A 16704-nucleotide genomic window follows, 5' to 3' on the forward strand; every position below is an offset into this window, starting at 1 on the left:
ATGAGACTTGGTAACTGAATGGATATGGGAAGTAAAGACGAAGAGCTGAGGATAACTCCTAGGCTGTTAACTGGAAGAATAGTGGACTACTTGACAGAAACAGGGAAGTCAAGAAGAACAAGGGGTTTATAGGGAAAGATAATGACTTTAGTTTTGGACATTTTGAGTTTGAAATGCACATAGGACATCAGGGGGAGATGTCCAAGAGGCAGTAAGAGATGAAGAATCGGGGCTCAGGAGAGATAAGAGCACTGGATATGTAGATTTGAGAGTTATTGGCACAGAGATACTCTAATTGAACATCCATAAATCTGCTAAAATAGTTTCCCCAAGGTATACAGATATTTGATCATTTCACTCATGCTCAAAAATTGTCAGTGGCTCCTCCTTGTCTTTAGGATAAAATAGAAATTCCTCAGCCTGGCACTGAAGACCCTTTGCAGTCTGGATCCTACTGACCCTTCCACCCTTATTTTCATACTATTTCCCTTCATGAACTATGCATTCCAGCCAAACCGGACTACCAGCTATTCACTGAACTTGACACTCTAGGTCTTGCCCATGGGCATTTCCACAGGCCATCTCCCTTACCTGGAATTCATTTCCTCCTCATCTCTACCCCTAGGAATCCTAGTCTTCCTTCAGCCCAGTATTACTTCCCCTGCAAAGCCTGCCCCATTTATGTTTATGCTCTACTCATTCCTCTACCCTGACCTACCACAGAATGTAAAATCTGTCAGAGCAGGAACTACTTAGTTTTTGTCTTTGTGAGCCAAAGCTTCTAGCATAAAGTTTTATAAGGAAAAAGCTCTTAAATATTTATTGAATTGAATCAAGGAGTATAGAATTGAACAAAGGCCATTGGATTTGGGGATTTGGAGGTGACTTTTGAGAAATTAGTTTCAGTCGAGGAGTGCTGGGAATAGTAACCAGCTGGCAAAGGGTTAAGGAAAGAGTGACTGGTGAAGTAGTAGATAGAGCATTTACTAAGTGCTTACTAGGTACCATACCCTGTGTTAAAGTAGCAGGGCCACAAATGTAACCAAGCTAGATGGTCTCTGACCTCAATAAGCTTACATTCTATGTGGGAAGGGGAGCTGGAAATTGGGGTTTGAAGGAGATGCTTAGTAGCACGGCGTGGAGAAGACAGGAAAGGGGTGTGGAGGTCTTTTTCCAGGCAAGATAAAGTGAAGGCTTACCATCAGAGACCCACGTCCTGGGTCAAGTCCAAGGTTCCACTGGGATAGAGAAGATGCCTGGAGTGAATGTGGCACAGTATGGAGACTCTGGGAATAGAGTTATGAGGTATAGATAACTTTTTCAAAAAGTCCAGTAAGAAAAAGGAGGAGAAATATAAGAGGGGAGCTAGATGGGATAGGGTTTTGTTTTGTTTTGTTTTAATAACTGGAAAACTCCTGAGAGCTTCAATTATAGAGCTCTTCATGGAAAAGTTGGATGACCATTAACTGAGGATGTTGTAGAGGGTCCTCAGTCACGTACTTGTTAGGCCTGAAGGCCCCTGGGGTTCCTTCCAACTATGGAGTTATGTGATTTTTAGCATGTTTGCAGGAAGATGAGAAGAAACCAGTAGGGAGAGAGTGAGAGATTGAAGATGAATGATAGAGAATAGATAATTTCAGAAGCAAGGCCCTGAGGGCAATGGGAAGAGATGAGATCAAGGATACAGGCTGAAAGATAGGCTTTAGCAATAGAAATAACTTTCTATGTTTGAGAAAGAAGAAATTAGAAAATGGGAGATTTTGAGAAGAAATTTTGAGAAGCAGAAAAGGGCAATTGATAATTAATCAATTTTCTAAGAGGGCTAAAGAAAACCCAAACACTCTTTTAGAGTTTTGAGGACTCAGTTATTTTTTGAGCAGACACTGTATTATTTCTGATTGTTACTCTGTCTTCTTTATTTTTTCCTCTTCTTATCTTCTAACTATGGTCACAAGGAACAAGATAAAATATCTTCTGTGTAAAATGACACGTATATTGCAGTAAAAATTCAACAAACTAGAACACTAAGAGGATGGGGGGCAATTTTTTGTTAAATAACTAGAAAGGCATTTTAAAAAATTTTACACTTACTGTTGAAAATATTTATAAGATAAAGTTTTCCATTTTGTTCTTACTAATTAGAGTGAAACGAATACAAAGTAAATTTTTCTTCAATGTACTGGGATCTTCAGGGACATGGTTTAATCATACCTAAAGTACATTATCACTGTGATTGCTTATTTAAATATATACCTAATTCTAATTCCTTGAATAGAATCAGAAATGAGGTTTGACCTCAAAGATCTTTTAGTTTATATCTTTCTTGAAGAAGTGGGGAGAAGGGAAACTTTTTTTTCTAATTGAGGTTTCTGGTTAGGTGGGTTTTGATTAATTGCAGTTGTAATCAAAGTATTATCAACTCCTATTTATTCACACCCATTGGTAGCCATACCCTACTGTTAGGCTGCGCCACCCAGCCATCTAGTTGCTGGGCTGTGGCCCCATTTTTCTTGGCAAGAAAACTTAAGAGAGAAGGTAGAGGCAGAAATCTCTGATGTGGCTCTCTGGATTGCCTTTCACCTAGTTGACCAGATTTCATTTCATTTTGTTATCTTCATTAACTCTTCCTCTACAGGAAAAGATAATCCAAAGCTGACCCCAGGGCCAACAAGTGACATGGACCTTCTTTACTCTGTTAGCTTCAGCTGGAGCCCAAGGGGACAGAGTGGGAGGACAAAAAGAAACCTGGTACAGGAGGGCAAGTATAAACGCTGATCACGCCATTATTGCCACATGCCCTTTTTGCATATAGCATCTTACTTACATTGCTAATGGCGAATTCAGGATGAATAATTGCATAGTCACTGCCATTTGACCTAGAACACTTTTTAGAACAATTTGAATGTATTACATGCCAAATATATCTCTTCAAAACATACAGAACATTTTTTAACTTAGCATTGTAATGAGGACAGAGATGAAAAAAAAAACAACTTAAACTCCTTTCTAAATAATGGTTTTAGCCTTCTTTGGTATCAAACATTTCATCACAACTGGGAGGCAACACAGGAGAATTGGATGAGGACACTATTGGGGATAGTGGAGGCAGCTAGGTAGATAAATAGATGGACTTAGAGTCAGGTAGAACTGAGTTCAAATCTTGCCTTAGACACTCACTGATTGTGCGACCCTGGGCAGGTCACTTAACCTCTGTTTGCCTTAATCCCCTGGAGAAGGAAATGGCAAACCACTCCAGTATCTTTGCCAAGAAAACCCCATAGGGAGTCACAAAGAGTCGGACATGACTAAAGAACTGAACAACAGTCCTATTGTACTCACTCCTGCTCAATCACAAATGGAATATTGTATTTAGTTCTGGCTGCCACATTTTAAGAACATTAAGAACACCTGAAGAGTTTCCAGAAGAGGGGAACCAAGATGACGATGATAGCTGCCACTTACACAGCACTTTAAAAGGTACTTTTAGCAGTTCACGACACACTTTACATGTTATCTCATTTGATCTTCAGAACAACCCTCTGTGGCAGGTGCTATGATTGTCCCCATTTTACAGATGAGGAAATAGAGGCCAAGAGGTTAAGTGACGTTCACACTGACAGCTGGGTCATAACAAGGGTCAGGGGTAGTAGTAGAACTCAGCAGAGGGCCCGTAGTTCTTTGCTATATGGGAATTAGCTGAAAAAACTAGAGAAGACCCAGCTGGGATATATTAGCTATCTTCAAAAATTTGGATGCTGATCATGAAGAAAAGACAGGCTCTGCTTGGCTCTAGAAAGCAAAGTAGGAATAATGGGTAGAAGTTACAGCTGCAAATGTAGAAATGACGTAAGGAAAACTTCCTAACAATCAGAGCTATCTCAAAGTGGAGCAGGTTACTCTGAAAGACAATGGGCTCCAGCTCTTTGGGGGGGCTTTAAATCAAAGGCTTCACGACAAATTCAGGTCTAGATGAATTGGACTAGATGGCGTCTGAGTTACCTTCTAACTCTGATATTCTGTGATCTTGTTAATTGGATAAATTAAGCTTTTACTGCTAATGTGCATGTTTCTCAAGAGCAAAAACGTCATACATAATTTTAAAAGGGGATATTTTCCCTTTTTCGTGAACAAAAAACATGAAGAAATTTCAGAATGATTCATTTGCTTGAGAAGAATCATATGATTCATAAAATTATGCTGACAGAAATAAATGTACCTATATCCAGATAATGTAAGTCCTCTGCTAATTCAGAAAGGGAAGGAAAAAAAAATACTCCAGAAAATAATAACACAATGTCATTTACAAGTACATCTTTCACATTTGAAATTTAATTTGATTGAGCTAAGAATTTAAAAACAAATAGAGGATTTTGTTCTACTAGGAAAAGAACTTTGAATCTTCAATTGTTACCATTGATAATCTGACTTTTAACATTTTTTAAACTGCAAATGAACGTAAAGTTAAGTTCTCTGTAAATGTGATTTTTAAAAATATTTTTCCCCAATTACATGTAAAACTATTTTTAATATCCATTGTTTGTAAATGTAATTTTGTTAAAAAACAAATATGTAAACAAAAACTGGCAAAGTCTGTCAACAACTAATTATCAGTTAATTACTAATTATTACTATGTCCCTGAAAAGGTCCTAGCACTATTTTGGGAACTCTGAAGAACACAGAGAAGGAGCTATCATTAAGACATCTTAAACTCAACATGTCTAAAAACTGGACTCATTACCTTTACCCTCCAGGGGTGGGGAATCTGAGGCCTCAAGGCCACATGTGGCCCTCTAGGTCCTCAAGTGCAGCCCTTTGACTGAATCCAAACGTCACAGAACAAACCCCCTTAATAAAAGGATTTGTTCTGTAAAACTTGGACTCAGTCAAAAGGCCTCACCCAAGGACCTAGAGGGCCACATGTGGCCTCAAGGCCGCAGGCTCCCCACCCCTGCAAACCCTCTTCTCTTCTAAACTTCCTTATTTCTATTGAGGGAATCATCATTTTCCAGGTTCATAATCTTGATATTATCCTGGACTCCTCACTGAACTGTACCACACATCTTGCCATTTTTACCCTCACAATATTTTTCGAGTCTTAACCCTCTTTCCACTCACACAGCTACCATTTTAGTTTAAGGCCTCATCACCTCCCACTTACATATTGAAAAAGCCTCCTACTCGGTCTCCTTGCCTCAAATTTCTTACCACTCCACTCCATCGTACAGATGGCTGCCAAAGTAGTCTTCCTTAAGCATAGCATTTCCTACTCAACAAACTTCAATGGTTTCCCATTACCTCTAGAACAAAACATAAATTCCTCTGTTTAGCTTTTAAAACCCTTACAACCCAGATTCCACCTGTTCTTCTAGCCTCATTGGACCTTGTCTGCCTGCTTTTGCACTGACCATCTCCCACGAGTGGACTCACTCTCTGTGCCCCACACAGTCCATTCCCTTCCTTTAAAATGCATCTTTTTCAAACAAACTGTTCTAGCCATTTTCCTCTATTTTGTACTTGTGAAGTTAATTTTTTGAACCCAAGTGTAAGACTTTGATTCAGTTCAATGCTCTAGCCTGTCAAGATTATTTTAGATCCTGGCTCTTTCCTCTACTGTGCTCTCCCTCCCTTCTGTCTTGCAAATTTGATAAGCAAGCATCTATATCTTTATTCAAATCACTGATAAAAATGTTAAACAGCACCATGGGACTTCTTGCCAAGCTGACATTGAACCATTAATGACTACCCTTTGAGTCACTGGATCTTTCGTATTATCACCAGAAGTGGTTCAGAAAGCACACATACAACCCACTAGTCCTTTTAGTACACAAGCACACAGTTTGTGTATGCCAAAGAATTTTAATTCATTAAGGGCAGCTAGGTGCTGCCATTTTTGTTTTATAATTTTGAGAATAAAAGTCATTTTCCTTGGTGTAAATTAAAAAAAAAAACACAAGTAAGATAAGAATGAATCAGCTCTGTCTTCCCTCTATTGTCAATTATCACTCTCCCATTCACCCCAATTAGTTCTCCTATTCTCTAATCCTCTTCTTTTTCCTAACATAGCTTTACTGACACCCTTCACCTTTTAGTTATTTTTGGTGGCCCTACTCTGTTTCCACTTTTCTCTGTTTGGCTTTTCTCTCCTCTAGCTCTATTTTTACTTAAATCCAAAAGTTCCCATCATTTCTACCCTTGGTAATCAGTTAGTGACCAACCTTTTTAGTAAGAATCAGATTCAGGACAGAATTTCTCCAAGTTGCTTTCTCAACCTTTTGATAAGTGAAATATTAAGGTAAATTAAAAGATTGTTAGTTGCAATGGGCTTGGTGGAAGTAATTACTGATGTGTAAAAACAAAAAGGATGGTTTCAGAGAAACTTGGAAAGGTTCATATAAACTCATTGCAGAATGAATTGAGTGGCAATAGGAGAATAATTTATACAACAATAATATTGTAAAGACAATTAACTTCAAAGGACTTAAAAACTCTGAATGATTCAATGACTATGATTTCAGAGGACCAGTGATGAAGTACTCTACTTACTCCTGACAGAGAGGTGACAGACTTAAGATAAAGAATGAGACATATATTTCTGGACATAGCTGATGTGGGAATCTGTTTTTCTTGACTACGCATATTTGTTAAAGTATTTTGTTTTTCTTTTTGCCCCAGTGGTGTTGGGGTAGAGCAAGAGGTAGAGAAAGCAAGGGCTGGTTAATTGAAAAACTAAAAATTATTTGATGGTAATTTTGCAAATATGATCAAGAGGTTTTTGAAAGGGAAAGGAAAGCCCTCCAGAAGATAAGGGAAGCTTTAGCTGAGCACCTTCTATCCTATTTAGACCTTAATAGGTTAGACTAATGTAACATGTCTAATAAGATGGTATTTAATGAGGATAAACTTAAAGTATTAATACTTGGATTCAGAAAATCAATTACATAAGGACAGGATGGGAAGTCATGGTAAGACTGCTGCCGTTCATGTAAAAAATATTTGGGTGTTTCGAGGATTATAAACTCAATATGAATCAATAGTGTAACATACTAGCAAAAAAACTGAATTCACTCTTAGGATGCTTTAAGAGAGGCATAGTATACAGGTAAGTGTGGTGACAGTCCTGTTGTTCTTTGCTATGGTGAGACCACACTTGGAGTACATATTGTGACTGATTTTACATGTCACGTTTTGGGATGGATATTCCAACCACAGACTGTTTTCAGTGGAAGGTGACTAGGATGGTCCATTAACCAATTTCTTAACTGAATACTCTTTTTCAGTTTACAGGACTATTTTAGGCGATATTTTTGATGGCATTGATAACTAAAATCCATCCATTTTTACTGTGAATATTTGTATTTCTGAAAGAAGGGTAAAATCCTGTTAGAAGATTGACTTAAAGGCCTGAAGATATGTAGCTTAGAGCAGACAGATGTAGGAGATATATGAGAGGACTCAAGTTAAAATACCACCTCTCACCCAAAATCAGTCCCTATAATTATTAGCACTCTCTTGGTCATCAAATTATTTTGCATTTACTTATAAATTTACATGTTCTATCCCTCAATAAAATCTAAGTGTCTTCAGGGCAGGGGCCTCTTGTCCTTTTTATCTTTGTACCTTTGGTATCGTGTTCATAATTTATTCTTAATAAATGATTGTTAAATGAAAGAATCATTGTGGAAGAGGCACTAGACCGGTTGGCTGAGGGCAGAATAATGAGTGATGGGTAGAAATTGTAGAAAAGCAGATTAATAATGAATCGTGAAGAACAATTTCCTATACATGAGCACTTCCCAGGAACAGACTGGGAGTAGTCAGGAGGGAACAGTTTCCCCCTCCCTGGGAGGCTTCTGCTGCTGCATGATGATTTGTTCCAGAGGATACTATAGATGTGGCCTAGATAAGATAGATTGGGTTCCACCCAATGCCATAACTGATTCATTTCAACTTAGCAAATCATTTCAATTTAGCAAATGCTGTTTAATAAGCTCTGACTATACCAAAAATTAGGAGAAGGCCTAATGCCAACTTTTTGTTTGTTTAGGTTTGTTGTTGGGATGAAACAGGGACTCGAAAGTCATAGAATAGTTAACAAAAGAGGTTAACTTTGCCTTAGCAAGCAAGGCTAGGAAACCAGCATATAAAGATAAAAGAAGCACTTAGCTTCTCAAAGAAGTGGGGCTCCACCCCCTTCCCTCGAATGGAAATTAGTCAGCAGGGCAGGATAGGATAACTTGTGGTCCTCAGAGATCCACTCAGTCTGAGGGGCCTTGATTCTACAAGGGGGGACTTTTTATGCCTTCAGGTGACCAGAAAATTGCCCCATCGAGGGAGGCTGGGGCACAATCAAGTCCCAGAGACAAATACTGCTGCCTTTTAAGGAAAACTAGAACCTATTTCAGGGAAACAGGGGAACCATGATCCTGAATATCACATATATTATGTGTCAGGCATTGTGTTAGGCACTATAATCATGTAATATATAACAAGAGAATTAGTCAAAGAAAAGAAAAAGGAAAAAAAAGGAAAGCAAGCATTTGCACAGTGACCAAAAATCACTGTTATCAAAAGGAGAATGTTAATCAGAAGTAGTAGTAAAGTTATCATGTCAACTTGTTCTGAACACAGAGGCCACAAAGACAACAACAGGAGGATCTGGTTACAATAGAGCCCAGTAAACAGCACAGATGGAATTTATTTATCGTTTTTTCCTTGTATAATAGAATTCTTAATCCAAATAACAACAATGAAAAAATTAAAAAGGATACTCTGCTTTTCTCTTTAGCTCCTGATAGGATTATGCATTCAAAAGGTCTAGGAAGAGAAGACATTTATTTCCTCTATCAAGTAAAAAATTTAAATGATTATCTGTAGCTTGTTTTCCTGATGCTAATCAATGAGTTTGTTCAGTCAAGAGCCTCCTTACAACACATTCAGTTCAGTCATTTTTGAGCCAAGCCTGATTTTTGACGACCCCTTTTGGGGTTTTCTTGGCAAAGATCCTGGAGTGGTTTGCCATTTCCTTCTCCAGCTCATTTTACAGATGAGGAAACTGAGGCAAACAGGGTTAGGTGACTTGCCCAAGGTCACACAGCTAGTAAGTATCTGAGGCCATATTTGAACTCAGGAAGATGAGCCTTCCGGGTTCCAGACCTGGAACTCTATCCACTTCACCACCTAGATTCCTGTCCTTACAACACACTGAAGGTGAAAAACAAACCTTTGCGACAAAGGACAGACAAGTTGCAACTTATGATATTTTATATAGGAAGAGAGTCAGGGTAGATACCATGCAGGCAACAGACAGCAAGCATGCTTTTACAATGATAATTAAAACAATGAACAGCTTACATTTACATAGCTCTTTAGAGCTACAGTTTATAAATGTCCATTTCATAGAAGAGGAAATGGATGCCTGGGAAGGCAACGCAACCTATCTAAAGTTACAGAGCTAGGACTTGAACCCAGATCTTTTAATTCCAAGTGCAAGGTACTTTCTAATATGGACTGTTGGGGAGGGGTGGGGGAGTTCTAACGTCAATTTCCTCACTGCATCTTTCTCTACAATGTTTAAAGTTCAGCTCCATTTATAATGACTCAAAACTTTGTTCTTAATGACCACCATCCAATAACCTGAAACACGGCCATGGAAATAACCACGTAACAGAACAACACCATATGTGTCATTGCCTCAAGATAGTTTTTCACTCTTCTTTACATTCTTCTGCCCTTCCCTCATTGCTTTTGATGACTTCTCCCTTAAATAAATGTGAGAGGAAAGATTTATCTGAGAGAGTAGCATAGATAAGATGCAGTTTTGGCCTTCCAAGAGCTCATAATCTTAACAGGGAGAAAATAACCCCACAGATATGTGAAGACCTGCAACACAATCCCTGCATAAGAGAGAAAGTAATATGGCATCACAGCTTCTTCACAAGTATAATGAGCCGCAAGTCAAAAGGCCTGGATTCTTCCCCAGCTCTCTCATCTACTCTAACTCCTGTCCTCATTTGAAATATGAGGATATTAGACCTGCCCTGCCTACCTAAGAGGACAGTGAGGATCAAACAAGATAATACATTGGAATGAACTTTGACTGGAAAGCACCATGCCCACTATTATTAATTACATGGGGGGATTAAAAAGAGTAGCTTTTAATAAAAAATGACTCCCTGGGGATGGGATTTCAGGAAAGCTTTGAAGAAAAGTGAGGAAGGAATTTGTTAGTTCAGAGGCTATTTCATTCGTGAGACGGTCTAGATCAGGGCTCCAGATTGCGGCTCCGGTGTGCACTAGGTTCTTTCATGCCCAACCTTGTGTCTCTTTCAAGATCTCTAATTTATCGACTGGAATGTGTCAGGGCACTACACTGACTCTGGAGGCCACACAGCAACCCCACGGCTTTTATGGTTGATGGTGATTTGTAGATATTGCTCCAGGCACAGAACTGTGAGAATCTCTGGCTTAAAGTGGGTTCAAGTCACCTTTCAGGCACTTACTAGATAAAGACCCTAGGAGCAAGTCAAATCCCTTATTGGACTTTCAGTTTCCTCATTTGTAAAATAAAAAGGTTAAAAGAAATGACTTCTTAGGTCCCTGCTAGCTCTAACATAGGTCAAAATGAGGAATGGGAATAGTGGTTTGGGGGAGAGAAGCAGATAAAAAGTCTCTGCCATTATTGTCTTATGAATTGTTATTCTGTCATTTAAGAGGCCAAGGAACTTTAAGGCAAATGATTATAGGAGCACAGATTTAGAGCTGAAAGATATCTCAGAAGTCAGAGGAGCACAGATTTAGAGTGAGGAGGGATGTCAAAGGTCATTTAATTCAATCCTTTCATTATAAAGATGAGGAAACTGAGTCCCAAGCAGGTTAAGTGAATTGTCCAGAATTCTACAGATCATAAGAGTCAGAGGCTGGATTGGAGCCCAGGTTCTTTGACAACAAAACTAAAGTTCTTTTGACTACACCAGTGTTATTGACCTAATTAGTTTTAATTGCCACCAAGGGTGGTGATAAGAAATGCTGACGTTCTTTATTGGCATGCTTAGCCAAGGAGAGAAATAAAGGAAATAAGTGGGAAGTCAGAAAGGAAGAACAGGAGACAGTAAGAAGAAAGAGATGCATGTGGCAAAGCAATAGATTTCCCACTCCCAAGGGATCATCAACAGGCGGCATACAGCCACTTTAGGGATTTCTCTGGTATTCATTCAACAAATATTTATTGCATCTTACTATGCACAAAGGATTAAAAAAAAGTACTGATGTCTAATTGTGAAATATTAATGTAATTAAAGTGTCTTGCCTTTTCAATGGGTGGAGGAGGGAGTGGAGGAAGGGAGATAATTTGGAACTAAAAAAAAAAAAAGGCATTTAATTCCTTTAAGGTAGTAGCTAAATTCTCCAGCTATGACCATGTTATCAGTATAAAATAATTATCTAAGACCATATTATCTATATAAAAAGCTGCTAGGACCATATTATCTAGTGTAACAAGTTAGAGAATCATAGAATGTCATGTACGTAGCCAGTACATATAGGTAGGGAGCATTTTTTTTTTGCAATTATTAATGCACAGCATTTTCTATGTCTCCTTCAGAATAACTCAAAGAAATGGATTTTTATAGGTCTTTGCCTTTTTAAAAGTTTCTTTCTCTTTCTTTTTATTTTTTGCTTTTTGGTAAGGCAATCGGGATTAAGTGACTTGCCCAGGGTCACACAGCTAGTAAGTCTCAAGTGTCCAAGGTCGCATTTGAACTCAGGTCCTCCTGACTCCAAGGCTGGAGATCAATCCACTGAGCCACCTAGCTGCCCCTCTTTATTTTTAAAAGATGAAAATTTCCTCTCCTCATGCAGTCAACTTGATATAAATCAGTTTGGCAGGAACATGCTTACAAACCTCATTCATGAAGATTATTTTTTAAATTATATTTTTTTTCAATTCGCAAAAATATTTATCTTTTCTTCCTTCCATTACCTTACTTTAATCCTCTCTAGCCTCCACTGCAAATCAGAAAGAAAAACAAAACCCCCATCATAAAAATGTAGAGTCAAGCAAAACAAATTTCTGAATTGGCCATGTCCAAAAAATGTATGTCTCAATCTATACTCTTGAGTCCATCATCTTTCTGTCAGGAGGTAGGTAGCATAATTAAGGTAAATTTGAAACCAAAGAGGTTTTAGAGGGCCACAAGACGCAAAGAAATTTCCAAAGGATAAGCTGACCTTAGGTTTGTTCAGTGGTTCATAAAACAGATAAAGTTATAGAGGTATTATTTTTTTTTTGTGAGACTAGTAATTCTTTTCTAAACTCCAGTGGTTACTTCCTCATGTGGGTTGTTTACATTCGACCCATAAGTGAGGTTGTTCTTACCTGCTAAAAAAACTAATTTTTTAACAGGTAAGAAATAACAAAAAAAAAAAAAAAATTTTCAATGGGAAGTTTTAAGTCACTCTTAAGTGACTTGGATTAGCACTAATGTTATTTTCTTAGTGATGATCAACATTAGGTTTCTAGGAGGATGTGGATCATATTATCTCTAGCCTGACTGAGAATATTCTCTTTTTTTAGCCAACTTCCAGCTGTCTAAAGAAATATTGTTGTGTGGCTGGTAAACAGATGACAAGATCAGTCTGGACCAGGACAGAGGTTGACACTCACAAGAATCATTTTAAGGAACTCACATGGACTCCAGTGGTTGTTGTCAATAGTTCTTTCGACATAGCTTTGTGCAAAGACTGTGGTTAGGACTATTTCTAATTTGGCAAGCAGTTATCTATCCTTGTTTCCCTTTTCTGGGCAGCTTGGTGTATCAGAAAATGGCTGAACTCCAGTGATTTAACAGAGTTAAAAGATTTTCTGTTGTTCTTTTAAAAAGTGTTACTACATTACTGCTCTGATGGATCTCTGAAAATTCAAATTCCTTTTCAATAAAATCACCTTCTCTCACATTCAGATCATTTTTAAGCATGGCGCCTATTAGATAAGAAAGATTACCTGAAGCCTTTGATATATCACTCGGGCCTGGAAACTGCAACGATGACCCCCAACGCCACCTGTCTGAAACACCAGTTAAAGAGACAGATACAAGTAAGATAAATGCTATGAAAGGCATGGGGGAAAAGAAAAGGGAGAGGGAATTTTAAACAAAGATGTTACCTTAACAATGTCTTTTAAGGAATGTATGGATGGGGGCCGGTAGATATTAGAAATTGTGTTTTCTACTTTTATACCAACTTCTCCTGGCTCTGGACAAGCAGTGAGTATATAACAGAAACTGGGAGGCTTCTGATCAGCTTTCATCTGTTTAAAATGAAGAGGAAAGAACTAAAAAAAAAAGGATCCAACATGATTTTCAAATTAAATTACCATGGAATCAACACTTTCTTGATAACTGTCCTACAAAAATAGTTCTTCAGTTCCTCTTGGATATTCACCATGCTGGTTTGACTGGTATGACAACGCCAGGTTTAGCTCTTGGCTCGAAGACGACTGAGGCGACATTTATGAACACTATGTACAGCTTTGAGGATTGAGAACTATGGTCAGTCAGGCTGTGCTATACGGAAAGGTAATGAGTAGAGATTTAAAAAAAAAACAAAACAGCCACCTATTTACAGCTCCAGGAAATGATTTGGTAGGAAATGGAGCATAAACTATTGGTTAAACTGAAGGTTTTGCATGTTAGTGGATTTCATTTATCAGTGTTTCTGTCCCTCCCTCCTTCCCTCCCTTTCCTCCCTTCTCTCTTATGGATAATTGAGAGTTTGTTCTATAAGTAAATGTAAAGCATAGAATAATAATAGTTTACATTTATATAGGGCTTCAAGGTATATGAAGCGTTTCCCTCATAACAATCATGTCATATAGGTAGTACAAGTATTATTAGCCCTACTTTACTGATTAGTAAACTGAGGAACTGAGAGGCCAAGTACCTTGTCTCATGGCCACACAGGTAATGAAGATGTATGTTGGGAATGCCTTGTTTTAATAGAGAGAGAAAACATTCATTAAGAATTTACTATGTGACAGGCACTATGATAAGCAATGGAGAAAGATAAGCAAGACAGTCCCTACCTTTTTTGAGAGTTTGCAGAGGAGATAGATGGTAAGTATTTAGGAGGTCAGGGCAAAAACTAAGGTTTTAAATTGTGACAAAAGGGTCTTTGGTGGATTTCGGTGTTTTTTGCTTTTTGGTTGTGATGATTTGTTTTAAAATATACTTCAAATGAGTTTACAACGGATTTATAGTTTGGTGGGGAAAGGAGATACGATGAAAAAAACCCTAAATGTTTGGATGTTTCTGATTTACAGATCAGAAACCCATTTCTACTTAACATGGCCTAACACAGAAATGGGGAGATCTATGAAGCAGTATTAAAAATGTTGGCCCTTGATCTTTTATCATGGAAGGAGAACCCACTGTTTATTCAGGAGAACCCAAGGTTTATTTGGACTTACCTCTCCACAGTCTTGACTTTGGCCAGGAATTTTCAAAGGCATCAATGGAGGCCACAAGCTATCAATCAGACTAAAAAGTCCCATTGCCCTTAAAATAATAAAAACAGAAAATGGCAGATTGAAAAAAAAAAAGAATAGTGCATGAAGGCAAAAATTCTCTTCCTCCTCAAAAAATATTTACTAGGATACTGAGTATGGTGCTAGATAGAACAGTAGACACCATCCCAAAGAAAGTCACATTTTCTCTTGGGCCACCTCTTCCATAGTTTCTTCACCTCCCCCGTGGACAACCACGTGGAAGGTATATTATAGAGGGAATTCTTTTTTTCAGTTATGAGTTGGACTAGAAAGTCACTTAGACCCCTTCAAATTTAGAAATTCTAGAATTGCTAATACCACCAGTAAAGATGTATGCGTGTGTGAATGTGTACGTGTGTATTGACTTGAACAGAGTAGTATCTACACACTTCCCTGTTTTCATGAACCTTTTTGACCTTTTTTTACTGTGTGTGTGTGTGTGTGTGTGTGTGTGTGTGCGTGTGTATACACATATATACACTCTGGATCTATTGCTATCATTATCTTTAACTAGATAGCTGTAATGAATATGCATATCCTTAAAAGGCTATGTTCTAGATTCTTTGCAACACATAAATCTTCTCATTTTTATCTGAATTCTTCAAATTCTTCAAATTTCTTGTAGTACAACAATATTCCATTACATTCCCATAACACCATTTTCAGCTATTTCCTCAATCAATTTTTAAAAAATAGAACAAATAGGGACAGCTGGGTAGCACAGTGGATACAGCTCTGGCCTTGGAGTCAGGAGGACCTGAGTTCAAATCCAGCCTCAGACACTTGATACCTACTAGCTGTGTGACCCTGAGCAAGTTACTTAACCCTGACTGCCTCACCAAAAATTATATATATATATACACACACACATATATATGTATACATACGTACATATATATATGTATGTATATATATATATGTATAAACAACAGTACTATTAGGAATGATTCTGAAATGAGAGGTTTTGTCTGTCCCCCTCTTTCCCACCTCTAATATCCCTGGGGCAAAGTTCTAGTACTGGGACTATTGTGTCAAAGGCTACACATATTTTTGTTACTTTTTTCCATAATTAGGTATTTCATCCTGAAAAGGTTAAAGCAATTCACTTCTATTTGCTGAATAAACATTCTTAATCCCTGTTCTGAGCTGGAAAAGTGCTAAAATTTTCTCATTATATATAACACTGGTTCTTGGGTTCAAGAGAAGACAAATGCTTTCTATTGTTTTTAAGGGAAAATTATTCTACCCTTATTCTTTTTAATGTTCTTGAAATAAAAAGGTGTTGTATTTTACCAAAGACCTTTTCTTTATTTACTAACAAAATAATATGGTTTATTATCATCATTGTTTTTATTATTGTTGCTGCTGTTATATTTATGGTTTTGCTCTTTCTTTCTGTTTAGATGAGTTAATGGTTTATCATTTTATAGGGCTTAAAAATCCATACCCCTCATGTTTTGCTTATTAAGTATTTATTAATTGTTTTTACTTTCAGCACTATTAATTTGTCCTTTGATTTTATGAATTTTTTCTTTGAACTTATTTTTGATGTATTAATTTGTTAGTCTGGAGTTTTTTTTTAAGCTGCACATTTAGCTTAATCTTTTTTTCTTCTCTTTTCTTAATAAAAGCAATCAGGGAAATAATTTTCTCTCTAAGAACTACTTTAGCTGAATCCCATACATTTTTGCAATGTTGTACTATTGTCATCATCTTTAATATAATTTTATTGTATCTTTTTTTAAACTCAATTATTCTGAAGAAATTTATTTTAGTCTGCCTTTTGGTTTTCATTGTTTTAAAAATCACATTTCTTCTATTGATTGAAATATTTAGTTTTCTATGTTTGTTTATAAGTTCTCTTATGTCTTAAAATGCAGATAATTTTTGTTGTACTATTCACATTTGAATAAAAAGTAAATTTAATTCTCTTCCTATAGTTATCAGATCTGTATTTCTAGGATTGTTTCTTCAAATTTTTCAGTAACTCCTTTTTTATTTACATTTTTGTTTGACTTATTGTATTCTATATATAGGCAATTAGGTTGCTCAGTAGATAGAGCCCTGGGCCTAAAGCCAGCAAGACCTGAGTTCAAATGCAGCCTCTGAAACTTACAAGCTATGTGATCCTGGGTAAGTAACTTAACCTTTGTGTACTTTAATT

The 16704-nt window shown here is 37.3% G+C and overlaps 1 protein-coding gene across 4 annotated transcripts in view; it reads right to left on the bottom strand.

Annotated features, from left to right (window-relative positions):
* Positions 1–16704, bottom strand: part of LOC114031900 (DNA repair-scaffolding protein-like) — a 556996-nt gene that overhangs the window by 51325 nt on the left and 488967 nt on the right. For 3 of the 4 annotated variants that reach the window (XM_027847097.1, XM_027847099.1, XM_027847096.1), the window contains exons 12-15: positions 14463–14550; positions 13161–13304; positions 12999–13061; positions 1200–1286 (exon numbers count right to left, since the gene is read on the bottom strand). In XM_027847097.1, the coding sequence (XP_027702898.1) occupies positions 1200–1286; positions 12999–13061; positions 13161–13304; positions 14463–14550 (382 nt within the window). The remainder of the gene's footprint in view (positions 1–1199; positions 1287–12998; positions 13062–13160; positions 13305–14462; positions 14551–16704) is intronic. The other variant, XM_027847098.1, reaches the window with a different exon arrangement.

Source organism: Vombatus ursinus, unplaced genomic scaffold (genome assembly GCF_900497805.2).
Source record: "Vombatus ursinus unplaced genomic scaffold, bare-nosed wombat genome assembly UNPS02015255.1, whole genome shotgun sequence".
Taxonomy (NCBI): domain Eukaryota; kingdom Metazoa; phylum Chordata; class Mammalia; order Diprotodontia; family Vombatidae; genus Vombatus; species Vombatus ursinus.